Source organism: Perognathus longimembris, chromosome 14, assembly GCF_023159225.1.
Source record: "Perognathus longimembris pacificus isolate PPM17 chromosome 14, ASM2315922v1, whole genome shotgun sequence".
Classification (NCBI taxonomy): Eukaryota; Metazoa; Chordata; class Mammalia; order Rodentia; family Heteromyidae; genus Perognathus; species Perognathus longimembris.
The window spans coordinates 37,222,436-37,249,988 of NC_063174.1; the positions used below are offsets into that span (position 1 = coordinate 37,222,436).

The following is a 27,553-nucleotide window of genomic DNA, read 5'->3' on the forward strand; positions in this document are numbered from 1 at the left end:
TGGCTGGTGGCTATTCATGCCCCTGCCCTCTCCCTACCATCTCCCTTCCTCTCTAGGAGTTGTTTTCTTTCAGGCTTACTTTCTCTAAGGAGCCCTCACAAAGATGGCCTTGACATATATTATTATAATTCCTCTGTGATTCTCTACTTGGGTATTTCAGACCCTGTGCTGGTCTCCTAGAGCTAGTTCCGGTCTAATTCATCGTCTTCAGGGCAGGTGCAGAATTTCACTATGACACTGTGTCCTGGTCTAACACCACCGCCCTTTGTGAAAAAAGTGTCAGATGACTTGTAGACTGGTTTCTGCCCACTAATTAGCGGCGTGGCCTGGGGCCTCTCTTCTCTTTGATGGAATTGTGGTCACGATACTCGGGGCTGTCCAGGGGACGCGAGGCGACTTGGAGGAGGGTGAAAGCTGTGGATTCTCCCCACACCGGCGGTGCGGTGGCGTCGCTTCCCCTTCTCTCTCCTCGAATGATTCAGCTTCCAATCCCTCCTCCCCGCGGGCCGGGCAGCGGCTCGGCACCCTCGGCTGCGGATGGATGATTCCCGAGCAAACTCCCGATTTCTCCTCCCCGCACGCACGGCTGCCCCTTCCTTAGGACTGGCTTGAACACACCTTGAGCCCCGCGCCCAGCGCCGTTGCGAGCGCCGCCCGGAACTGCGGCTCCGCGGCGAGGGCCCCGGCTGGGGGGTCGTGCATGCTTGGCTGGTGGCCGCTGCCCGCTCGCTGCGGGGTGGAGGTGGGTAGGTGGACCACGCGGGGGCAGCGGCCGGGAGATGGGTGGCGGAGCGGTGAATGCCGAAGCTGGCTCTGGTCCGTCGCCATTGGTCCGCGGGCGTCCGTCTCGCCGGGTCCCGGCAGGAAGGCCCCCCGCTACTTCCCAGCCGGCGGCGCTCCACTGCCGGCGTGCGCCCCGGGGCGGCCCGCGGCGGCTCGGCGCGCGAATGAATGGGCGCCCGGGGGCCGCGCGCGCTCGGGGCTGAAGGGCATTAGGACCGTGAGGATCGCTCGGCTCCTGATTCTCCCTATCTCTCCCCCCACCCTCCCCAACCTCTCTCCTTTTTCTGCTCTGCAGGACTGAGCAGCCAGCCGCGAGCGAAAACAAACAGCTGGGGTAACGAGCGCCCCCGGCCCGGCCCGGAGAGCACGCCGGCCCCGACTCCCACCCGGGGCCGTCCGTACGCCCGTCCACCATGAGGAAGATCCGCGCCAATGCCATCGCCATCCTGACGGTAGCCTGGATCCTGGGCACTTTCTACTACTTATGGCAGGACAACCGAGCCCACGCAGCATCCTCGGGCGTCCGGAGCGCGCAGAGGGCCGGAGCAAGGCCGGAACCCTTCCGCGAGGACCGCACCATCCCGCTCATTGTGAGTACAGCGGGGGCACCGGGCGACCAGCCCGGCCCGGCCCGGGGAGCTGCGACGCGCGTCCGGCCCCCGCTCAGCCGCCGAGGGCGCGGGGCCCGCCCGGGGGCTGCGTGCCCGCCGTGCTGGGCCGGCTTTGTATATGTTGGAGCATTCCTGACCGTTGTTATGGCAACCCCTGCCGGCCCGCCGGGGCCAGGGTGCGTGCACCGAGGGAAGGGTGACAGCGGGTGGGGGGCTGGGAGAAAGTGCTGCAAGTTTGGTGGGCCCTGCGTGCGCGCGCGGCTGGGAACGTGGCCGCCCTCCCGGCCCTGCGCCTCGGGGCTGCGGGCTGGGGGCGCCGCGCCCGCCCCGGAAGGCGGCTCGGTCCTAGCACGCAGTGAGCGGGCGGCGAGAGCGCGTAGGTGGTGGCGGTGCGCTCCGGGTCTCCGGCCGCTGGAGGGGGAAAGGACTTCGGCTGGGGGCGTGGAAGGAGACGGTCGCCCGGGGCGCTTCCCCGGGCTTAGCGCCCCATTCTCGGCCCCGGCCAACTTATCTCGTCTGCCTTGACCCACTCCTTCGCCCAGGGGATGTCCAGTGGGGAGAGGTCTCACCCCGCACGCGTGCCTCGCACCCCGCATGCGGGCCCTCCGGGGCAGGTGCGCGGGCAGTGCTCGTGTCTGGGCTGAGCGGTTCCCTCGCAGGAGGTCAGCCCGCGTTGCCCAAGCAAGCCGGGGAAACAAAAGCAGCGTGGCGTGGCGGGGGACTGGGGGGCGGCTCGGCGGCGCCGCGGGGGCCCGGGGCTCGCCGGGGACTCGGGCAGGGGGTGTGCGGAGCTTCCCCCGTCCTGCAGGGGTCGCTCCCGGCGCCGCCCTCGCCCAGGCTCCGTGTGGTCCGGCCCGGGGCACCTGTTGAGGCCGGAGATGGCCGGGACCCGCCGAGAGCGCGCTGGAACCAGACTGTTCCCACGACGGGGGCAGGTGGGGGGGCGAGCCTTGCACAGCCTTGGACATATAGACTGCTGGGCAGCCTGGCGCGACGGGGGAGAGAGAGAGCAGAGGGAGGCGGGAGTAGGGGGTGGGGGAGGGTGCGACGCCCACAGGAAAGATGGGGGCCTAGGGGAGCTCTGCCAGGATCGTTAGTAGGTCTCAGGTACTTGTACCAAGGCAGCTTTGAACCTCAGGAAGACCGGAGGGTCTGTAGGGACCCACTCTCTTACTGCCTTCCTGCCCCGAATCCCACTGATGTGACCCACCTAAGAAAATATAAAACCCCCTCTGGGAAGGATATTTCTGGATTCTTGCGAGACACCAAGGGGCTGCGGGTTTTATTCTGGATTCTGGTCTTGGTACATCTCTGGGGACAGGCCTGATTAAGTGGAGCATTTCCTTCTGGGCTGTGGATCCTGTGAACCTAAGACAATGTTTCCAAAGCACTTGTCTGGGCAGGAAGACTGCACTCTCATGCTAAGACCCCAGTGTGCTGAGATCTAGGGGGACTGGCAGATTGGCACAGAATTAGCCCATCCAGAGGTGGCCCTAGATCCCAGGGAGCCACAGTGCACAAGTTCCAGCTGCCCCTATTCTTCACCCTCAGACGTGGCCAGCCCTGGTTTCAGGGAAGGCAGCCTGGAGCTAGCAGGGTAAAGATAGACTGGTAGATGCCTGTCCCCTCTCTCTGGTGATGTTCTAATAGGAGGAGGCTGTGATCTAGAAGGGTTAGAGACAGAAGGAGGGGAGAAGAGGGAAAGACAGAATGCCAGAAAATTGTCCAGAGCCTCTGATGCAAAACTCCTAATCCAAACACATGTCTCCTACTCCCAGAAGAGAGCTTGGAATGTGTACTGTGTGAAGGATAAGTCCTAGTTTTGAGGGGTGGGAATTGGGGAAGCACTGGAACACACTGTGGCCCCTCCTTATCCTTACAGGTGCAGACTTGGTGCAGGTAGAGACAGAGAACTGGAAGCTAAGTGCCAGGTGTGAAGGAGTTTCAGGGAGATGAGACACCTGGGAACAGGAAGGAAGAAGGAGGAAGCGGAGAGGCAATGCCATCTCCAGCTACTGAGGCCCACAGCTCCTTCCTTCTCTGTTCTTAAATGTTAGTCTGAGTGTCTGTCTGGCCAGCAGCAATATAGATTGCACACCACTTTTAACACTGCTTTGCACTGTATTCCTATCTTCCAATCAATTCACTTCCATGTAATTCTCAGCCTGAATGTTAACCACACATGCAGAGATCATGCTGGATGCCCCTCATGTCCCACATTGATGTGCACAGCAAGACTTAATAAGTACTTCTTTTATAAAGTAGTGTAATAGGATTTCTGGGAGCAGTGAATGGTCCGAGCTTCAAATCCCCTTGTTATTTATTCACAGCTGTAACTTGACAGTAAGGAAGGAGGTAAGAGAACCCATGTTGCAGCATCTCTGGGAGTTGAACCCTTTGTTCAACTTAGAAGGTGTGGGTGCAGCTGAAGATTTACTTGTTCCCTGAAATTGGTGTAACCACTCACTACCCTCGCATTTCTCTCTGTCAAGTTGGGCAAGGGCTTTGCATGTGGACTTTCAGAATCTTTGAGAATGAAGTGGCTAAGCTCTGCTGTCAGAGGCTGAGCAAATTCAGACAAGCGCCATCATCACTCCCCAGGGAAATCAGAGAGCTGGGCTGGGAAAGGGAGGGTCTGCGTCTGCGTGAGAGCATAGACCAGCAAGCAGCTTCTCTCTGGTTGGCCTAGCCAAGCCAGCCAAGTTGCTCTGGCCCTTGGAGATGCTTGTTTGGCATTGTGGGGTGTCGGCATGGCAACTGTATGGCCCGATTTCTCTGGGAGGACTGAGTTTTATTAGTCTGTCCTGCTGTTAGCCCTTGTGTCACAAATTTTGATGAGAACTGTTTGGTTATGAAATCCGTGAAACTGAAAGGAGATGCGGGTTCCATGTCTGTATGGCTGCTTATGATGTGGCAAGGTTTGTCACCTCTCCATGCTGTGCTGTCTGGGTAAGGCAGTGTATTTGGAGATATCCCCTTGAATCTTCACAAGTGTAGGACAGCAGCTAGCTCAGGAGGCAGAACAGACATGGCAAGAATCTTTGTATCTCAATGGAGAGATCATTTGTAGCTATTGGTTTGAGAGTAAGGTTTTCCACGTGTCAGTTCTCTAGCAGTCATGGGGAGGGGCAAGGTATCACACAGAATGTTGCTTTATATTATTTTTTTAAAAAAGACTGTCTGAGCCATTTGCTGGTGGCTGAGATCTGAGGATCATGGCTTAAAGCCAGCCCAGGCAGGAAAGTCTGTGAGACTCTTTTATCTCCTGTGGTTCAAGTGGCAGAGTGCCAGCCTTGAGCAAAAAAGCTAAGGGACAGTGCCCTGGCTCTGAGTTCAGGGTCCAATATGGGCACACGTGTACGTGTGTGTGCACACACATACACAAACAACTGTCTTGAGTATTATTGGCATGGGAGCATTCATTTGTGACAACAGTCTCCTATTTAAAAATATAACAGGTTTAGGCAAGAATTTCCTAAACTGGAGCTGCTTATCTTGACATTGAGCAACTACTTGGTAACCATGGACAAAATACTTACCATCTCTGGACCTTGGTTAATCTGTGGGTTAAACATGGCTTCGGTGATTTGATAAACTAATGACAGTGTGATTTCTAGAAAGTGTACATGGCTTTAAGAAGGTTTATGGTGTCCTGTGAGGGGTACACCTGGAGGGACATGACTCCATCAAGAGAAGTATCCCTTCCAGACTTTAGGGACCCCCAGTTTCCTAGTAGAAGAGGGACAGTGGTAAGGCTTTTCTGGCAATGTTCTGAGAGCAAAGGACTCAGCCTGATATGGTTGAGTTTATATTTTATAATATGCACATTTTGAGGCTACAGGAATATGATTTGTCTAAATGACAGGAAATGATTTTTTTACCTAGTTTTTCTAGGTGCCATACAGGAAGAAGGGTGGTGAGGGAAAACCACCAACACTCACAATTTGCCAAAGCACTCAGATTTAAAAAGCCTGACTTCCAGCCAGGTACTGTAATCCTAGATACTCAGGAGGCTGAGATCTGAAGATTGCAGGTCAAAGCCAGCCAGGGTAACAAAGTCTCGTCAGACTCTTAATCACCAGAAAACCAGAAGTGGCTCTGTGGGTCAAAGTGGTAGAGAGCTAGCTTTGGGCAAAAGAGCTCAGGAACAACGTCCAGGCCTAGAGTTCAAGCCCCATGACCCACAAAAATAAAAGCCTGACTTCCTGTCAATAGGATCTATTCTTGGGCCATTTGAGATCATCTGCTCTGGGACATGGGGACATCCCAGAGGGAGCCGAATCTGAAAGGGTGTTGACAACCCCAGTCTTCCTGCTAGAAGGTCGGAGGCCCTAGGGCTCTGTTCATTCTCCTGACAGCCCCTTTATTTCTGTGCTGTAACTGCAGTCCCCTACCAGCTGCTCCAGCTGCTCCGAGGGCCTTGGGTGCACAGCTCCTTCTGTTGTGCCTGTGTTTGTCAGCTCAGTGAGCAGAGAAAGCCCCCAGGTCAAGAAATGCCATTTAAGGTAGGGTGGCGTGGGAGTACTGGCAAGGCTAGCCGAGCTGCCCAGGAGATTGTCTTGCTGTAATGGAGGAAGCTGCCCCGGGGCCAGAGGGGAGCCTAGCACTGAGCAGTTCATTACAGTTACAAGATTGGAGATTGTGCCCAGCCTACTTCTAAAAGCACCTTCCCATGAACAATGGGGCATAGACCCAGGGGGCTGAGCAAATGCAAGATACAACTCTGGGGAGAAGCAGGAAGCCAATTTCAGACAGGGTCAAGTGATAATTACCCTTGAACAGTACATTCCCTGCACTTAATCAGACAGTGTGCTTGCCTGCTGGTTACACACACACTGTGTCTGGCTCCCCCTGAACATGACTTCAGGTGGCTTAGTCCCTCTCCTCTGAATGACTGTAGTCTTTGCTCATCTGCACTTGTCCTAGGTAACTGCTGTCTGTGCTGATTGTATTTATGATGGCTCCATTCATTCAAGACTTTGGCACTGTGCAAGCATTTTTACAAGCTTTGATTCTTTAAATCCCATCAACAATTGAATGAGACTGCAGTCATTAAATCTGCCTAATATAGGAGTAAACTGAGGCTATCCATGGTTTGCTGACCAGTGAATTCACTCGATATGATGTGTTTGTGACTCTGGAGCCTGTGCTCACGTCTTCTTTCCCCCAGAATCATCTCCAGGGTGAGACCCAAGTCTTCCATACTGTTGGACCTCTGCAGTTTCACATCCATCAGTTCAACCAACTGCTGATTCAAAATATTGAGAAAAAAAATGCATCTGTTCTGAGGAGCTACAGACTTAAAAAAAAAAGTGTGTATTGGTACTAGGTCATGAACTTAAGGCCTAGGTCCCTGAGCTTTTTTTGTTCAAAGCTAGCTAGCACTCTATGACTAGAGCCACAGTTCTACTTCCAGCTTTTTGATGGTTAATTGGAGATAAGAGAGATAAGAAAGATAAGAGTCTCATGGATTTTCCTGCCCAGGCTGGCTTCAAACCTCCATCCTCAGATCTTAGTTTCCTAAATAGCTAAGACTATAGGTGAGCATCTGTCTATGGAACTTTTTGGGGAGGGAGGTCATTATTTCTAAACAGCATGGTAGAATAACTGCTTACATGGCACTTGCAATTTATTAGATATTATAAGTTGTATATTTAGGTACTCTGTCATATAATATGAGACGTCAGTGTATTTTGGTATCCTGATGGTGGTTCTTGGAATCAATCCCACTGGATCCCGAGAAGTGACTATATTAGAATCTCATCTTTCTGGGAGCCCCATGGTATTTTGCTTTGTATTCACTCTGTAAACATTTGTTGTGGGAAAGAATGCCAGACCCTGTACCAAACAAAACCTTAGCAGTATGAAAGCTTAACTGAACTTCACTCTTCTTAATCCACCTCCCCCCCCCCCAACAATAGTTAGCACTGAGTCAATAGAAAAAGGCAAGAGACTTATTTAACATTTTGCTGTGGTTTGTTTGAGATAGGCTCTCACTATCACTTTCTGTCCTGCTTCAAATGCTGGGTTTACAGGCAAACACCACCCCAGGGCACACAAAAGTGATTTGAATTATTCTTTGGAGTTCTAAGGACTAGAAAACAGGCCAGTAGGTAAAAGTTGCAGGGAGAGATGGCTGCTGCAGGAGGAAAGCTTCTTTGCAGCAGCAACCATCCTACCTCAGAGTGGTCCAGAGGCCCACCAGGGAGGCAGTCACCCCCCAAGCTGTCAGCAGATAAGTGCTTCCCACAGCAGCAGGTAGGGGAGAAAAAAGACTTACAGTCCCAAAATAGGGTCTAATTATTGCATGGCAGGAGATCTGGCACCCTGGGATGCAGAGCTGGCCCAGTGTTAGGCTGGGAGGGGATAGTGAGAAAGAAGCCCCAAGTGCTCAGCTCCTCCCTGCTGTTTCTTTGGAGCTGTGGTGCTGGGAGGGACGTCAGAGATCGGAGCAGCGCATCAGGGAGCGCTGATTGCCAGCACTTTTGCCTGTTCCCTGAGCCTGGTGCGTGGAAAGAAGTCTCACCTTTCCATATTCCACTTCTAATTCCAGGATCCAGCCCAGGATGGTTGGCAGTGCCCTGGGCCTGTTTATGGAGCCTGAAGTGCCTCAGGGTTTCAGATGCCCTCATGAAAGCACCTAACCAGAGAAGGGCTGGCCTCTGAGCCCATTTGTAACAGGAATGGCAGGCTGGGGGATATTTAGAGCAAAAAGACAAATGGAAGACCATTGCTTCTTAAACTGAGCCAACAAGGCTGGCCCAGGAACAGCCAGTCTCCGGATCCATCAGGAAAAGCTTTACATAAAGACAGCAGCCTCTCTTTCTTGCCATTTCATAAAATGTGGGTGGGCTCTGCAAGGTCAAGAACAACATTTGTAATCCTATATACTTAGGAGACTTAAATCTGACGATTGAAGTTCGAAGCCAGCTCAAGCAGGAAAACCCTTGGGATTCTTTATCTCCAATTAACCACCAAAAAGCCGGAAGTGGAGATATGGTTCAAGTGGCAGAGTGCTAGCCTTGAGTGAAAGAGCGAAAGCTAAGGGACAGATTCCTGGCCCTGAATTCAAGCCTCAAGATTGTCACAAAAAAGAATGACATTGGCTCAGAACTCAGAGGTGGTAACATTTCCTAACATGCTCCTGGTTGTGAAACCTGCCAACATGTGAGGGGACAAGTAACTGCCAAGTGACCACTATTGGGCTCAGTCCTTCTCCTAGGGGCTGGCCTTAAGTGAGTCACTTCTCTCTAGGCCTTAGTTTCCTCAGGTGTCAGACAAGGGTTAAACCCCAGCTCTAAGGCGTTGCTGGGGCTCAAGGTCCGACATGGCTTTGACTCAAGGAGAATAAGGCCAGAGGGCTGAGTGTACAAAGAGTCAGACCACTTGTGTTAAGAAGCCTTTACTTGTGCCAGAAACCTTTACACTCCCATGAGGAGTCGCCTGGGCCTAACTCTTTCCTGGCAGACCTACGCAACCCCTTTCTGCTACACTAGTTGCAGAAGGTATCCGTGAGCATGTCTCAGAATGCACTGAGATATACATGCAGCAGTGTTCCAGACCTTCAGGTGGCTTTCAGATGTCTCAAAGACCCCCCACTTTGAGCATTGATAGTAGAAGGCAGGCATAGAATTGCCCTTAAGCCACAGCTTGGAAATGAATATTGTTTAGAAAAAAACCACAAGCAGGGGCTGGGAATGTGACTTAGCAGTAGAGTGCTTGCCTAGCATACATGAAGCCCTAGGTTCAATTCTTTAGTACCACATAAATGGAAAAAGCCGGAAGTGCCACTGTGGCCCAAGTAGAGCCAAAGAAGTCAGGGACAGCGGGGCTGGGAATGTGGCCGAATGGTAGAGTGCTTGCCTAGCATACATGAAGCCCTGGGTTCAGTTCCTCAGTACCACATAAATGGAAAAAGCGGAAGTGCCACTGTGGCTCAAGTGGTAGAGTGCTAGCCTTGAGCAAAAGAAACTCAGGGACAGTGCCCAGGCCCTGAGTTCAAGCCCCAGGACTGGCAATATATAAAGGAAAAAAAAAAAGAAAAGAAAAATCACAAGCTAGTCAAGTGCTGGTGGCTCACAGAATCATAGCAATTAGTGGGCTAGAAAGAGGTTCTCTGTGCCTGGTGCTGGTGGCCCATGAATGTAATCCTAGCTACTCAGGAGGCTGAGATCTGGTGATCACAGTTCAAAGCCATTCCGGGCAGGACAGTCCAGGAGACTCGAATTAACCACCAGAAAACTGGAAGTGGTGCTGTGGCTCAAAGTGCTAGAGCACTGCCTTGAGCATAAGAGCTCAGGGGAAGTGCCCAGGCAGTGAGTTCAAGCTCCACCACCACCACCAAAAACCCCCAAAGCAGGGACATGGAGTGTACACCTATGATCCCAGATACTCAGGTGACTGAGATGGGGAGGATCATAGCTTGAGGCTAGCCCAGGCCTCCAAAAAGTTAGGGAGACTCCATCCCAAGAAACAAACTTGGCATGGTAGTATACCCTGTGATCCCAGCTACCCAGGAGTAGGAAGGGAGGAGGAGCTCAGTTTGAGATCTATCTGGACAGAAATACAAGACCTAATCTGAAAAATAAGCGAAGAAAAACGTTTTAGGGGTGGTAGCTCAAGTGGTAGAGCACCTGACTAGCAAGCACAAGGCCCTGAGTTCAAGCCTCAGTACCACTAATAAAAATCAGTTAAGTAGTTAATGAGGTTGGTCACCTCCTAGCAGCCTTCAGCTTTTCCTTAGTTACAAATGCAGACCAGACAAAGCAAGGGAAGGAAATTGCTAGTGCCACACAGAGCAATGACAGCTGATAGCAAAGGACCACCTTGTGGCATCCCCTCTTGCTAGTCAGAACACCACAGGCATAATTTCTTCACCCTGGACAATTGTTCGCTGAGCACACTTATGCACCAGGACTGTCAAAGGCAATGAGACAACCGTGCTGGAGGGGAGAGGCAGACAATCAGATACACAGCCATTAGTAGGCAGTACCAAGCTGTGTGGACAGAATAAAGCAGGAGAAGGGGGCAACTATGGGAGAATATGGCCAGGAAGGACCTCTCTGGTAATCTGGCCTCTCTGAGCTCAGGCCTGAATGGAAAGAGTGAGCCGGGCACACATCTAGGGAGAGGGTGTTTTAAACAGGGCAGGCGCAGGCGCAGTCCTGGAGGGCGTGTCTGGGTGTCCTGGGCTAGGGCCGCCTGAGCTAGCCGGAAAGCAGCCAGAGGTGGAGGCCAAGCCATCAGGCCTCCTGGGCTGTGATAAAGACAGGCTCAGAAACACCATTGAATCATTGGGAAGTGATAAATTATAGTAATGGGCAGACTTGTTAAGTCAGGAAACTATGGCCTTCATTCATTTCAGAAAAATTTCCAGCAAGATGATCAAATTTATTTGTAAGTGTTGGTTCTTAATGTGCTATGCTTAGGAACATTTTGTCCTTATTCTGTGGGACCGTGAGTCCTGTGTGTTGGTGTGGGGTGGGGTGGGGGGTATATTTGTACTTTTATCTGTAGTGCATATGTATGTGGAGTGCATATATGGTATGGATGTTGTGTGTAATATGTGTGGTAAGTGTGTGATAGATACAGGGTATGTCGTGTGTGGTGTGTATTATGTGGGAGATAAATGTGTTTTCTGTCATGTGACATGGACAGTATATATGTGGTTTGTGATGCGTGTACATGGAATATGTACCATGTGGGGGTGTATGTGGGATATGTGTGCTGTATGTGTTATATGTGTGATGGTAGGGTCTGGGTGACCTGTGGTATGTGTAGGGTGCTATGGGTGGTGTGTTGTGTTGTGTGTGTTGTGGATGATGTGTGGCATTTATGTGTGTGTGTGTTATATGTGTGGTGTGATGTGTGTGTATGGGTGTATGTGTGGTTGTGTGTACACTTCCACCAAGTGTATAAGTGGTGTGTTGTGACACTGGTGGAGGCTGGAAGGTGCTGGGGCTTGAGCACATGAAAAGACCGAAGCTAAGGGCCAGGGAGATAGAGTCCTGGCAAGGGCGGAGGCCAGGCGGGAGGACTGCCTGGGAGGGAGCAGACACCTGATCAAGGCCTCCTTTGTTTCCTGGTCTGGTGCTTGGTGTGTGCCTGCCAGGTGCAGCTGAGACCGGCAGTGCAGGACTTGGGCTTCTCTCTGTTCTGTTCTGAGCCTTCCTCCCACTACCAGGTGGCACCGGTGTAGGAGTGGTCAAGGCTGGGACCCCACCTACTGTCTTCAGTCAGGCGTGGAGGCTGGGTTGCGGTGTCTGCTGAGGTTCATGTGGCTCCTCAGTGCCCAGGCTCCTGGGATGAGAGGGATTCGTGTGTCCCTGGCAAGTGGCAGTGCTGGCTTCTTGTGCTTTGGGTCACACACATGCAGTGGCTGCTGGCCATTGTGTGCTTTTAGGCCCTGCTCTGAGTTCAGGCCTTTTTCCCTTTTTCTCTTTAAACAGACTGGTGAGGAGGGCTTCTGACATTTCAAGGCTTTTCATTTCAAGGCCTTCCCACTGGGGTGTCTCGGTGGGAAGGAACCCTTGTGGCCCCCAAAGTTGCCAGGTGCGTGCTCAGTTCCAGGAGGGAGATTTGCTTCTGTTCTTCTCAACTCTAGGGCCTGATTCTTGGCTTGGAAGCCATCTTTCCCCTCCCTGTGAAATCGCATTCTGGTGGAGTGGTGTGAGTGGGCAGTCTTGGCTCACTATCCCAAGGAATGGGGTCGAGCCCAACCTGAGACTCAGGAAGAAAGTACACGTGATCCATTAGTGATGTCTGCTGTGGTTCTGATGGCTGAAGGGGTGAGATGGTCAGGACTGAGCCCCTATGTAGCTCACCGACTCAAGAAGCCAGCTAATGAAAAACAACTCCGTGGGAAGCCAAGTCTTCAGGGGCCATGGAGGGTAATGAGCACTTTTTGGGGACAGTGGCCCCAAGAAATTCTCCAGGCAGAAAGTAGAAGCCGCCCATGGTAATGTTTTAGCATAGACTTGGGGCCACCCGGTGCAGCCTTTCTGAAAATGGTCAGGGTCTTCTCCCAAACACTAGAAGGAAATGGCTTGTCCCCAGATGCATGGCAAAGTTGCCAACCCCTTTCTTGCTCATCAGAGAACTCAGTTTCACCTTAATAGCCCTTCCGGACAAGCAGAGCCCCTGAACCCCACCTCCACCGGCGCCCTGCAGTTGGGGCTCCGAGTGGGCTGGAGAAGGGTGGACTCTGGACTCCGTGTACCTGAATGCCAGCACTGGGGCCAAAGCTGAGGGCAGAGCAAGCAGAGGCTCCAGAAGGGGCCTGGGAAGAGCAAACCAGGTGGGAGGCGACATGCTTGAGCAGGAATGCTCAGGGGAGCCCGCTCATGGGCACCCCAAAAGCTCAAGAACAGTCGGGGGGACTCAGAGAAGATGGTGAGCAGAGGCCCCTCCATCTGGGCCAGAACCCAGCAGAGACCACAAGTGGGTGCTTGAAATATGGCTGGTCCACCTGAAGAATTACTTCATTTTCATTTGTTTAAATTTTAATTCACAAGCATTTCAGTTATTGGGAAACTTTTAAATGTCAATAGGGGGAATCTATAGTATACATTTTTATGAAATCACACCACAGATCAAGTATTTCTAGTGATCATTTAGTGTGTCTAAATTAAAATATACTGTCAAATACATACTGGACGTCAAAGATAAAGAATAATTTAAAATATTTTGCTATATTTTTCTGCATGAACTGCTATTTATTTCCCTCCCCTCTCTTAGTGGTGTTGTTCAACACACTACAGAAAATGAGATGCACAAAAAGAAAAGTTTTGAACAAAAAATTAGTTTGTGGACTTTCATATTGGCTTCAGCAGTTTCTCCCTACTAAAATATTCAGCTGTTTTTAATTTGTTGGGCTGATATTATTTGACTATATTGGGCACACACACATCTTTTTTGCTAATACTATGATTTGAACTCAGGGCCTTACACTTTTTTTTTTGTCTTCTTGCTCATGGCTGAGATTCTACCATTTGAGCCATGTCTTTAGTTGGGCATTTTGCTAGTTAATTGGAAACAAAATCTCAGACTTTTCTTTCTAGGATGGCTTCATACCCATTCCTCTATGTCTCAGCCTCCTGAGTAGCTAGGATTACAGGCATGAGCCACTGGAACCTTGCTCCATACCTAATTTTTTGAGGGGATGCTGAGATTAAATCCAGGGCCTTGTACATGCTAAACACATGTTCTCTCACTGAGCTACATACCCAGCCTTGTACATTATTAAAATTAATTTTGCCTTTTTTTTTTTCTGATGTTGGGGATTTAACTCAGGGCCTCAATACTTGCTAAGGAAGCACTACTCTGTTTCTTTTTACTTGTTTAAATGGCTGCTAGGAAATTTGAAATTATATAGGTGGCTTACATATATAATTTATAGTATAGAAATCTGTCAAGGACTAAGGTTTATGTTGGTTCAGGAAGCTCTCCCATGCTAGGAGGGTTATAGAGAAAGGGAAGAATGTGTTTGTGTATCCTAGTTTACCTTGACCGCAGGATACTATGGAACTGCCCTTCCTAATTCACCATCATCATCTTTGTGGATGGGACACTGGCCAACATGAGCTCTGGTTTTCATATAATGATTAAAATCAAGGTCAATGTTTTCTTGCCATGTCTTCTTCTCTTTTAGAGATCCTTTCTAATTTCTCATTGTGATGAAGATGGGTTTAGAAGGAGGATGGGAGCAGTGGAGGCAGGAAGCCTTTTACTCCCCCAGAAAGGAGAGGGATTAGTTCCAGCCTATTGCTTTTGGTGTTCCATCTTTGTCCTGTTAGAGCCAGAATGACAAATAGGTCTCTGCTTTAATGCCCGCAGAACATGTGGAGGTGGCAGGCTGGACCATGGTGCGAAGGACTTGAAGCTGCATCCAGGCTGAGTGGGAAAGAGTCTAGGATCGATTAGCTATGCCTGTCAAGGGCTTTGGGAAGGGGCTCTAGAGCGTGTACCTACTATTTACTATTGCATTAGATGAAGTTGTCATTCTCCACTTTAGAGACCAGTGGACTTTTGTTTTTATTTTGTTTTTGGTGCCAGTCTTAGGGCTTGAACATGGCCTGGGCACTGTCTAGGACCTTTTTGTTGTTGTTCAAGGCTATCTCTCTACCACTTGAGCCATAGCTCCACTTCTGGCTTTTTGATGATTAACTGGAGGTAAGAGTCTCGTGGAATTTCCTACCAGGGCCGGCTTTGAACCTCAATCCTCAGATTTCAGCCTACTTAGCTAGGATTACAGGTGTGAGCCACTGGTGCCCAGCTAAGAGACCAGGTGGACTTTGAGGCACAATCACTTTGAAGAAACAAGGATGAGGTTTATACTGAGCCAGGACATGTGCAGAGGAGACAGTGGCCATCTCCAGGGCCCAGAGCCTGGCAAGGGGCATGACTCACAGTTTGACTGAGACTTTTGTTGTTGTTAGGAAAGTCTCAGTCTTCCCTTTTCTTGCTCAGTAGAGGTAGACTTGGCTCTGGTCCCAGGCCTACTGGCTCTATAGTCAAAGACAGAAATAAAGAATGGGATCTGGAGGGTTCAGGGAAAGAGAGGGGCTTGGCCCTTTTTCTTCTCTTCTTGTTCCTCTTCAGAGCCTTTCCTTGAAAGCAGGTGCTGTGGATTTGAGAACATTTTTGGCTTCTTGGTGCCAATTTCCTGCTTATGACTTTGTTTAGATGTGGCATGGAATAGCGGTCCTGAGCACAGATCCTGGGGCCAGTTTTGGTTCACGTGTCAGGGTCTTCCAGGTCACACATTCCTGGAGCATTCTGTGGCCAGCTTTCTTGAATATAGATGCTGGCAGACCCAGTTTCAGCAGAGAGTCAATGATCTAATTCACATGGAGAGTCTGGGATGGTGCCTTGTGCAAGCATTACCATACAAGTTGTTCTAACTTGATAACTTGCATAGTAGTCAGCTAATGCTACATTGAAAAAAATCTCCCCAAGCCTGAATGGCTTCAAGCAGTAATCAGTTAATATAATTTCTGTGGTCAGGAATTGGAGAACAACTGGTTGGATTTCTCATGCAGGTGCAGTCATATGTCACATGTCAAGAAATGGAAAGTGGGGCTGGGGATATGGCCTAGTGGCAAGAGTGCCTGCCTTGTATACACGAAGCCCTAGGTTCGATTCCCCAGCACCACATATATAAAAAATGGCCAGACGTGGTGCTGTGGCTCAAGTGGCAGAGTGCTAGCCTTGAGCAAAAAGAAGCCAGGGACAGTACTCAGGCCCTGAGTTCAAGCCCTAGGACTGGCAAAAAAAAAAAAAAAAGAAATGGAAAGTGTTGTGGTTCCAGGTCAGCCTGGGCCTAAAATGTTCATGAGATTCCATCTCAACTAGTGCAGTGTGCAGTGACATGGGACACACAAGTAGAAGGATCACAGCCTTGTCCAGCGTGGGTATAAAGTGAGACACTAACTCCAAAATAACCAAAGCAAAAAGAGGCTGGAGGCATGGCACAAGTGGTAATATCTGCCATGAAGCCCCAAGTTCAATCTCAAGTACTGCAAAAAAAAGAAGTGTTGATTTTTGTGCCAGTATCTGGGGTTAAACTTGGGCTCATGTACTTCCTCAGCCCTACTTCTCATCACTGGGCCTTTGCCACTTGAGCCACACGTCCATTTCTGACTTTTTGCTAGTGCATTGGAGAGAAGATTTTTGTCTGCACAGGCTCGCTTTGAACCATAGCCCTCAAATCTCAGCTCCTGAGTAGCTAGATTATAGATGTGAGTGCTAAGTGTCTTTGACTTTTATGCAAATTGAATTAATGCCAACCACTTTCATACACTGTTACTGGGAGTGTGTGGATTTGTGTGCATATGTATCTCCATGTATAAAAATGGACCAAATATAATTAACACACCCTGAAAAAAATGACAGGAAACTGAAACAGCCTCTATGGTATGGGGAAAGCTAACCATGAAGAGGAAGGAGAAGCAGGAAAATTAAAGAAGAGGGTGAATGTGGATGAATATAGTTGGATAAATGTTTATGTGTTTGAAAATGAAACAAGGAAACCTGGTGACATTGTTTTAAGAATGAGTGTGGGTTGAGGGAGAATGATAAAGATTGATTCAGATAATATATTCAGATAATATCTATAATATATACTATATATAATATATACTATTATATATAATATATACTATAATATATATAATATATACTATATATATTATATATATATGGAAGTGTCACAACAAACCTGTCCTTGGACATCTAATATATGCTAATAAAAATGTAGTGCCTCCCCCCCAAAATGTAGCTCATCCTGGCATCAGTGACTCACAACTATAATCCTTACTCAGGAGGCTAAGATCTGAGAATCATGGTTCCCAGTCAGCCCACGAAGGAAAGTCTGTGAACTCTTATCTCCAACTACTCAATAAAACCAGAAGTGACTCAAGTAGTAGAGCACTAGTCTTGTACAAAAGAAGCTCAGGGACAGCACCCAGGCCCTGAGTTCAAGCCCCAGGATCAGCACAAAACAAACAAATAAATATAGTATTCATGGCACACTTAATAGAGAGACACTCACTACTCCCTCTTGAGGGGGCCCAAAAGAAGTTTGACTTCGTTTGTTTTTGGTTGCTTTGATCAGAGAGGCTTTTGGTTATTTTTGATGAGAGGCTTGAAGCAAATGTAACCAAATGTTAGCTAGTGACAATACGGGTAATTATATTTCTAATTTTTGTACTTTTGGAGATAAAAAAATGCCCACTCAAATATAGAGCTAGGTATGGTGTTGCATACTTATAATCCCAGCTGCTTTGTGGAGCTAAGCAAGCATTCACCACTGAGTACATCCTAGCCCCAGGAGTTTGTGTGTGTGTGTGTGTGTGTGTGTGTGTGTGTGTGTGTGTGTGTGTGTATGTGTGTGTGTGATAGTTTATTTTATTTAGTATAATGTCATCAGTGTTCATCCATGTTTTAGCATGTGTCAGAGTTTTCTTCCTTTTATGGAAGACTAATATACTATGTATATTTTCTTTCTTCTTTTGGTTGGTCCTCGGGCTTGAACTCGGGGCCTGGGCTCCATCCCTGAGCTCTTTTGTTCAAGGCTAGCACTCTACCACTTTGAGCCACATCACCACTTTGGTTTTCTGGTGTTTAGTTGGAGAAAAGAGTCTCACAGACTTTTCTACCCAGGCTGGCTTTGAGCTGTGATCCTCAGATCTCAGCTTCCTGAGTAGCTAGGATGACAGGCATGAGCCACCAACACTCAGCCCAGCGGCCTGTTTTATGTCCTGGCATTGACATTGAGTAGCTCTTGTAAGCCTCCATATCTGCATCTGGAGGGGACCCTAGCAATCTCTAGGTCCACGTTAAGTCAGAAGTGTGTGGAGCTCAGGCCCATACAGCACACAGCAGGCTCTGGAGGACCTGAGGGTCCTTGAGCGCTCACCAGATAGCAGGCTCCATGCAGTCAAGTATAGATGCTGACCTGTCCAGTGGGCATACAGAGACAGCTAAGGAAAGGGATCAGATGACAGATGAATAGATACGGAAAATATATAGGGAGCAGGGCATTGGTGGCTCACAACTGTAATCTGGAGGCTGAGATCTAAGGATCACAGCTCAAAGCCAGCCTGGGCAGAAAAGTCTGTGAGACTCTTATCTCCCAATGAACCGGGGTGGGGGGGGGGAAGACAAGAGGCAATGGCAGAGGGGTGGGCCCTGAACTCCCTTGTCTGTTCTCTGCTTCCTCTGTGTGCCATGGGCCTGGCAAGGGCAACCCAGCCATGGCCCTGAGAATCACTAAAGACACCATAATCTTTCTGGAATTGCTGCAGCTGCTAAGGACTTTGAAGACCACCAGTTAGGAAGACAGATCTTTCACTTTCATGTGGAACAGCCAGCTGTGTGTCTGCCCTGCATGCTTCCCTCTGCATCCTCACCATAACCAGGGCTGTGGTGGCTGCGCAGAGCGGTGGTTGCATGAGGACACTGGAACCAGATCTGTGGCTGAGGCTCTCACCTGGCCCCTCTGGGGAACCGTGTGGTTTTTCGGTCTCCTTGTCTCCTGGGATCACCTGTACCCCTTACCCGTGTCTCTATGCCTCTGCTGGTATGTGACCCTTACCATAGCAACTGTAGATCTGTCCCTCAACTCTGTATCCTTGTCTGGCCAGTTTTGGCTTCCAGTTTCTGAGACTCTAATTGGCCCAGTTTGTGCTGCTGACCCAGGCCTCGGAGGTCAACATGTATGTTTAGCAGCTGGATACTCAAGGTGAGGCAGAATTATAGGGTACAGAATGCATGCATTAGGACAGCAGTGAACATGGGGTCAGGGAAAGGGGAGAATCCTTTAAAACAAGGTAGATGATGGAAACTTTCTGGAATGATACTAATCTATTTCTTGTTAGGGATTTGGACTATACAGGTGTGTCCTCAAAATCAGATAGGTGCATTTTACCTTAGACACAAACCTCAGATACCTTTTGAGTTGTAGGTAATGATATGTATGCTGCAGTGTATAAGTGAAGTCAACTAGGTCTCCAATTCCCTTGGAAATACACCCCCCAAAAGCTGGGTGTAATAGTGCATCCCTAGAATCCCAGTGCATCCCTAGAATCCTAGAACATGGGAGCTTGAGGCAGGGAGAGGGCAGGAAGTTCAAGGGCAGCCTGGGTTACACTGAGAGACTCTTGTCTCACAAAGACAAACTAAAAATTGCAATAACAAAAGAGAAGTGCACCACAAAATTGAGATGAGTAGAGTAACAGGGGCAAGGATTGATAGAGCAGTAGATAGGTGATAAAAATAAATCGAAACCTCTATGGTAGGATTTTGGTAGTGGCTCCATGAGTATATAGCTATACAATTGTCTCAATTGCTCACTTTTATAATATGATGTAAGCATTTTAAGAGAGAAAGGAAGGAAGTGTGGGCACACAGGCATCGGATGGCATCTCAATGGCTTATCCTTTTTCTGGCAAAAGGTACAGATGCTCACTTCTGTGCCCAGCCCCTACAGACTGTGGGCATCTGCTAGGCCAGCGTCTAACTCCTGTCAAAAGCCAAGATCAAGGGCTCGGGACATGGCTCAGCGGAAGAGCCTCTGTCTAGCAGATGTGAAGCCCTGGCCATCAGTAAAAGCAAAATGGAAATGATTCTACAAATGCCAAGGCAAGTCCAGGAGGATGGCATCTCTGCAATTCATGTGCCATGTGCCAGGGACTCTGGCTCACTCTCTGCTCTCCGCTGCCCCTTTGTACAGTCGCGCTGCCATCATTGGGTATTCCTGGGTGAGACCCCCAGAGGAGAAGGACAGAGGCTGCAGGTCTTGGTGAGGCCCAGGTCTGTAATGGCTGCCTGGCCAACTTTCCTTTAGCAAATGCAAGCCAAGCTGTGCTCAATGCTTTCCTCTCAGAGTAGCTAGAAATTCAACACTGCCATGTCAGCTGCTCTGAGAACCCGACCTAGCTCTCTCCTGGGAGTAGGAAAGAAGGACACCTGCCCCATCTTCTCTTTCACCACCCTGGAATGGTTTGTCTTCCTGGAGCTCACACTACAGAGAATACATCATAAATAAATGAGCAGACATAAGCAAGTACAACCTCTGATTTTGCAGGTGAGAAAACTGACTCAGAGAGGTTAAGTGAGAAATCCAAAGGCAAACAGCCATCTGCTAGGAGGCAGATCCTCTTTTCCTGGCCTCCCATTGTTTGCTCTCGCACTGTCTCTTGTGTTTGGACCTGAGGTAAACTGGCTTGGAAGTGAGGCAGCTGCTTCTAAGCAAAGCCCCTGAGGGCCAGGCCCAGATCCAGTAGGCAGTTTACTTGAACCGGTGAAGTAAGCATAGTTACTTCTCCCTAGTAACTATGTTCCCGGAAAAGAGCATTTTGCCAGAATGTGGCTAGATAAGGCTGAGGGTTTCGGGCAGACCAGGTTGGGGCTATCTGGATTGATAACAGCCCACAAGATAGAAGTTGCACACCAGGCCTGGAGTTGACATCAACCCTCCTCCCCCCACCCCACCTTTGTCTTTCTGATTTATAAACTGTCGTGTGTGTGTGTGTGTGTGTGTGTGTGTGTGTGTGGGTGTGTGTGTTTGTGTGTATAAAACTTAGAGTCTGGCTAGGCATTGTGCTCACACTTGTAATCCTAGCTACTCAGGAGGCAGAGATCTGAGGATCGTGGTACAAAACCAGCCTGGGCAGGAAAGTTCATGAGCCTCTTATCTCTAATTAGCTACCAGAAAGCCAGAAGTAGAGCTGTGACTCGAAGTGGTAGAGCACTAACCTTGAGTGAAAAAGCTCAGGGACAGCACCCAGGCCCTGAGTTCAAGCCCCACAACAGACCAAAAGACAAAAAAAAGTAGTCTTGATCTTTGCTTGCCTGCATTGTTGTAACACCAGTTCTAGGGACTCAGAGAGAGCCCTCCATGGCCCCAGGAGCCTAGAATTTTCCCCAAAGTCTCCAATCCCTCAAAGACAGCCACTAAGAACCCCAGAGGTTTCCTAGGGCCAGTGAACCTTCCAGTCTAAGTCAAACTTACAGCAGTGCCTGCCTGTCTCTGCCACCTGTATTCTGCTGTCCGGCAGAGCCTGATAGAGGCCAGTGGAATCTGAGGAGACAGCCTGGGAGCTGGCCTTCTGGCCGCGTGGACAGGGGAGGACTAAAGGTCAGGAAAGAGTGTCGTTTATCTGAAGTCACACAGCTCCTTGGGATGGAGGAGGGCTTGAGTCCAGGCCTTGCAGATTCCAAGCCACAGCTCTTCACACCACACTATGCTGCCTCTTTAAAACACCACAGGATGTTTGCTCTGTATTATGGCAAACCAGAAGCAATCCAGATCATGTTGAGAGCCAGCTGCTTGAGGCCTCTGATGCAATTGGTGGTGAATGACATGAGTTGCTGAGCTCCCCCTCCAGCCTGGAGCCCTGCACCACATGCTCCCGAGCTCTGCCCAGGGCTGCCCAGTGGCATCTTCTCTGTTCACTTTACATGGAGCACCACCCTGACCGCACACCAAGTCTGGAAGCAGCCCTTGGAGGATGAGAGGTGACACCTGTAGACCACAGCTGTTTGGGGTGGTATGGTTTTCCTGTAGTTGTCCTTTGGCAGAAAGAAGTGGGACATCTCTAGAGGGGAGCCCTGTGGCTTCTGTGATGGAAGACAGAGTAGGGGCAATTATTGGTGTCTCCCTCCCAGTGGGAGAGCCTTAATGCTGATAGGATGGAAGGGACTATTGCTTCCCCTTATTTTTGTTAATTAGTTAAATATACTTTGTTGCTCATTATCAGTGATTGAGTATATAAGATTTTTTTAAAGTCGGGCACAAGCCTGGCACTGGTGGCTTACTCCTATCATCCTAGCTACTCAGGAGGCTGAGATCTGAGATTGTAGTTCAAAGCCAGCCTAAGTAGGAAAGTCTGTGAGACTCTTACCTCCAATTAATCACCAGAAAACCAGAAGTGGTGCTGTGGTTCAAAATGGCAGAGCACTAGCCTGAGCAGAAAAGCCTGGGACAGCTCCCAGACTCTGAATTCAAGCCCCACAACAACAACAACAACAACAAAAACCCCAAAGCCCAGGTCAGTGCCTCCATAGGAGTTACTGTCACTTACCCATGTGTGCCTTGTCAGGATTGCTGTCTAAGGAGGCCTCAAAATTGCACTTTGACCCCATAATCTCACTCTACCTCAGCCCAGCTCCTGGGAAGCAGTTCTCTTCCTGAATTCTGTGTTCCCAGGAAGAGGTGCCCTGAGCTCAGTCTTAGGCTCAGACCAACTTGAAGCAGACAGGAAGGCTGGGGGGAGAAACAAGCAGTCCCCAGACAGAAGTGAACCTAGGCTGCCCACAGCTGGAAACTGTAGGGCGGACTCCAAAGTCATCCATGTGCTCACAAAGATGTGAGCATGAGTGCCTTGTTCTTTCATCTCACTGTGGACAATTTTAAACTGGCAGGCTCCAATGAAAAGGTTATAAAAATAGTACAGTTCTTATTGACCCCAGAATGCGGGGTGCAGAGTGATTGAAAGATTCATATTAAGAATATAGCACTGGAAAACAACTTCCAACTCTCACACTGGCTCAGAAGAATTCCCCTGAACACTCCACCTCCTGACTAGGAACAAAAAAATATCTCAGCTCAAATGGTAATGGTCTCAGAAATTTATCAGCCCTTAAAAATAAGGGTGGAGAATGAAACTGCTATTTCAGGCCTCACTGGAAAGAATTAAATGCCCAAATTCTCCATCCAGGGCTCGTGATGGACATTTGGACAGTTTAACCCTATTAGGGCAATCTCAGCTACTCAGAGATGGAGACAGGAGGATTGTAGTTCCAGAGCAGCAGGGCTGGGGAAGAGTTATTGAGACCTCATCTTCAACATACAAGCCAGGTATGGTGCTTCACACCATTCCTGCTATAGGGAGCTGGAGGTAGGAGGGTCAGGGTCTAGTGCCAAAGGGGTAATAAGTGTGAGGACTTATTTTTTTAAAGAAAAGGAAAAAGGACTGGTAGTGTGGCTCAGTAGGTAGAGTGCCTGCCTCACAAGTGCAAGGTCCTGAATGGTCTTTACCTAGAGCTCAGAGATACGGGAGATGAGTTGTGCATGAGTAGGTCTTTTTTTCTTTTCTTTTCTGACTTAATATCTAAACTTTTTATGGAGCAACATTTGAGGTTTGGCCCCAAAGCCCCCTGTGAGGCTCAGGTCTGATCTCCCTGCAGCTCCCTAGTGGGTGACCCCAGGAAGAGCAGCTGGCTTAACAATGGCTCCTCCTTCTCTCCACACCTGTCAAGTGGGCATGGTGTCAACAATCACAGGCTGGTCAAGTGACTGCTGCGATGAATGGTAAGGTGCGTGTAACAGTGCTTTACAAACCACCCCAAGCCAGCCTTTCCAGCCGAAGATGGCACTGTCTCTCTTAGCAGATGCCCGAGTTCTGTGCCGGACGTGACCCTGCAAGGCACTGCTGACTTGGGCAGCACTTGGTGCCCCTTCTGGGCATAGGTGTGGCGGCTTTCTAGGTCACTGCTTAAGCTAAGACGCACAGGCAGGAGAGGGAGCCTGTAGATACTTTACCTCCACTTTCCCTCTACCTTCATAGCAGGCCTTTTATACCCGGACCTCCTTTTCCACCCCCACATCTCTGGGGTGGGGGGTGTATGTCTGGGGCACAGAGAGGTTAAATAGCTTGCCCAGGGCCACACAGCTGGTATGTGGTCAAGCCAGGACTCACACTCAGGCCACCTTATTCCCAATTCAGTGCTCTGAGCTGGTATGGCAGACCACTTCTTCCATTCCCATATGACATCTATCCTGGGTCAGAGGAAAGAGGCGGGTACCACCCCTCTTGGCAGCTCCTTCTGGAAGAAGAAACTGAGGTTAGGAGGGTGGAGTGTAGGAGCACCCCAGAGCTGAAGTGGAGGTGTGGACTGAGTCCCTCTCGGCTTATCTTCAGCCCTTGAAGGCAGAGGTGAAGCTGTCTGCCTACCTTTCAATCATGCCGTGTTCCATAGGAAGTCCTTCCTTATACCCAGCCTGGCCAGCCTAGACACAGTAGTGGTTTCTCTGATCTCTGGAGAGATAGGAGTTACTGTGCCCCTTCTCCTACCTGTACTAGCCTTCCTGATACCTCACTTGAGGACTCCCCACCCCCCACGCTAGGCTGGGGATCCAGGCACCTCCTTACCTGTATGGTTTGCAGAGCACCGTGGCAAGGCTGGCACAGGCCTTCTGGGAACAATGGCTAGAGTTCCCATGACCCTCTGGGGAATGACAGGTGGCCCCTGGGCAGCCCTTTCCCACTGGGGAGACTGGTTCCTCTTCCTCTGCAAAGGCCTGCACTGTGGGTTAGAGCGAGGGAGAGGCACCTGGGTGGGGAGAGCCTGCCAGAGACCATGGCCACTCGTTCTGTTCCCAGCACTCTGCACTCGTGCTGTGGGAACCCTCTCACCAAGACTGCATACCTTTTTTTTTTTTTTGCCAGTCCTAGGGCTTGAACTCAGGGCCTGAGCACTGTCCCTGGCTTCTTTTTGCTCAAGGCTAGCACTCTGCCACTTGAGCCACAGCGCCCCTTCTGGCCATTTTGTATATATGTGGTGCTGGGGAATCAAACCTAGGGCTTTGTGCATACGAGGCAAGCACTCTTGCCACTAGGCCATATCCCCAGCCCCCCTGCATACCTTTTAGCCTAATTTTTTTTTAGGCAAGGAAGCTGAGATCTCAGAGAAGTTCCATGTCTCATCATGGGTCACACAGCCACGGAAGTAGAGGAGCCAGAATCAAACCTCATTCCATCCCATCTCCTCAGCCTCCCTGCCTCCAGAGGAGCCCGGCTCCAGGAAGAACTGCTCTGGCTTTTCTCACCTCTACCCAGCCTTTTGTGGCTAAACCAGATAGGAAAGGAGTGCTTTTCTAAACAACAAAAAAAAATTTATGAGCATACCTTTGTTGTACAAGGGGGCTCCATTGTGACATTTCCAACCAATGTGTCCTCATTAACATCACCCCTCCATCACTCGCCTTTCCTAAAATAACATAATTTCAGCAACTTTCATTGTTTCATTTCCATGCGTGCAGATAAACGACTTCCACCATATCCATCCTCATTTACCCTCTTCCTTAGCCCTCCACCCACTAGATTCCCTTCCTCCACAGAGCCTGCTTTACTTGCCTGTCATTCTTTTCTTTTTAAGTGTGTATTAATTGCACCAAGGGATTTCACTATGGTATTTCAGACGTGTAGATCTTACATTTGGCTCAGAATCACCCTCTATTGCTTTCTCTTCCTCCAGCCCTGGAATTCTTTATTGCCGCTCTGTAGCATTTAGCACTTTTCCTTGCAGACTGTTTTTAGACAGCCTTGGCTTTTGTCTCCCCAAACATTTCATATCCAATCGAACAAACCCAAGCCATTCAATTCAATAGTGTTCCATCCCTGGCTAACGTTTACCTGGCACTGGCTGGAGGTCTGGTGCTTAGTGTCAATTATTTTTATTTAGTTCTCAAAACAACCTGCATTAGGCAAGGTCATTGTGAGGTACCAAAAAACTATGGCTAAGCATTTGACCCTGCTGTGGGCTTACTGTATAACCCAAGGGACGATGGGCCAGGCTCTTAGCCTGTCATGGCCCAGCTTTCTTCTTTGTAAAATGATGCAAACTGAATATGATCCCATGTGAGCTGGGCTACACATGTATGCATGGGACAATGCCAGGGTGACAGTGACCCTTGTTATCAAGACACTTGTCATGTCAGCATGTTGGAAGGTGAAATCCCTTGCCAGGCTATACAGGGAAGGCTGACATGGTAACCATCCAGTAACGGCAGGACTCAGATTCTTTTCTTTTTTTTGGTCATGGGGCTTGAACTCAGGGCCTGAGTTCTTTCCCTGAGCTTTTTTGCTCAAGGTTAGTGCTCTACCTTGAGTCACAGCACCGCTTCACGTATTTCTGGTGGTTAATTTGAGCTAAAAGTCTCAGACTTTCCTGCCTCTAAGAAACTAGGATTACACACGTGAGCCACCAGTGCCTAGCAAGGACTCATGCTCTTAACCAGTTCATCTCTTAGTAACTAATTATTTTACCTTCAAAAAAGCCACTTTATTGAGGTGTAATTTACATATCATGATGTTTTCTGGTTTTAAGGGTACTATGCAGTGACTTTTCTTTTTTTGTTTTTTTGGGTGGGCTTTCCTGCCTGGGCTGGCTTCAAATAGTGATTTGCAGACCTCAGCCTCCTGCGTAGTTATGATTACAGATGTGAGCCACTGTTGCCCTACATAATTCTCTCTCTCTCTCTCTCTTCCCCCCACACATATGTGTATATATACATATATATTACATATATGTGTGTATATATATATATATATATATATATATATATAATTTTGGTGCCAGTCCTGGGGCTTAAACTCAGAGCATTGACACTGTCCCTGAGCTTTTGTGCTCAAGGTTTGTCCATTGCTGGATTTTTAGTAGTTACGGACTTTTTAATGGTCATGGACTTCCTTGCCTGGGCTGGCTTTGAACTATGGTCTTCAGCTCTCACTCAGCCTCTTGAGTAGCCAGGATTATTGGCATGATTCACCAGTGCCCAGCCGTAATTCATACTAAAAAAAAAGGAGCTTTATTGAGGTGCAGTTCACATACCACACAGTTCATCTATTTAAAGTGCACTCTTGAATACTTTTAGTCTTTAGCTCATTTTTAATGCTCATCTCTAACCTTTAAGTTTTTTTTTCTAATTACATGTTCAGTTAAAAAAAAGCTAGAAAAGCAAAGGGCAAAGAAAATATTTAGCACTGTCACCTAGATACCTGTATGTACTATGCTGAGGGCTGCTTGTATTTTCAGGTCTTTTAAGTCTTTCCTCTGTACCTCCCGCCTTCTAGACCACATGATAGGATGATAGTGAGAATATTATCCTGCCTGCTGAATGCTTGCTCTGTGCCTAGCACTGAGTTCTGGTACTCAGTCTCAATCCTTGAAATAATTTAAAGAAATTAGACTGTTTATATTTATTTATTTATTATTAGTTTATTGTCCTTAAACTCAGTTTTCTTGCTCATGGCTGCTGGTGCTCTACCACTTGAGCCATTCCTCCAGTCCAGAATTTTGCTGGTTAATGAGAAATGGAGTCTTGAAGATTTTTCTACCCAGCCTGAGTTTGAAACTTACAGATCTCATCCTCAAGAGTAGCTAGGATTATAGACAAGAGCTCATGTGCCCATCAGCCACAGACACTTGACTCTTAGCTCCATTTTATAGCTAAAGATATGGAGGCTCATAGAAGTTAAGTAATTTGCCTATTAAATAGAGCAAATGGAGAAGCTAACTCTCTCTCTCTCTCTTACTCTGTGTGTGTGTGTGTGTGTGTGTGTGTGCACACACTGGTACTGGGGCTTGGACTCAGGGCATTTGGCCTTTTCACTCATGGCTGGCACTCTGCCATTTGAGCCACACCTCCACTTCCAGATTTTTGGTGGTTAATAGAAGTAAGAATCTCTTGGAGTTGTGTGCCTGGGCTGGCTTCAAACTGTGATCCCCAGATCTCAGCCTCCTGAGTAGCTAGGATTACAGGCATGAGACATAGGTGCCTAACTCAATACTCTTACTATGTGTCTTCACAATCCTGGTTACTTGACTGTAGTTCAGACTAGAGACATTCAGGACTGGTTAAAAAAATATACCTC

General features: G+C 48.9%; 1 protein-coding gene across 3 annotated transcripts in view; it reads left to right on the forward strand.

Annotated features, from left to right (window-relative positions):
• The first annotated feature begins 381 nt into the window (after positions 1–381).
• The window catches only part of Galnt16 (polypeptide N-acetylgalactosaminyltransferase 16), an 80,909-nt gene continuing 53,737 nt past the window's right edge, over positions 382–27,553 (forward strand). Inside the window, exons 1-2 of one of the 3 annotated variants that reach the window (XM_048362348.1) lie at positions 382–746; positions 1,079–1,373. In XM_048362348.1, coding sequence (XP_048218305.1) covers positions 1,197–1,373 — 177 coding nt within the window. In that variant the 5' untranslated portion in view covers positions 382–746; positions 1,079–1,196. Of the gene's footprint in view, positions 747–783; positions 1,374–27,553 lie in introns of those variants that run through there. The other 2 variants (XM_048362347.1, XM_048362346.1) reach the window with 2 other exon arrangements.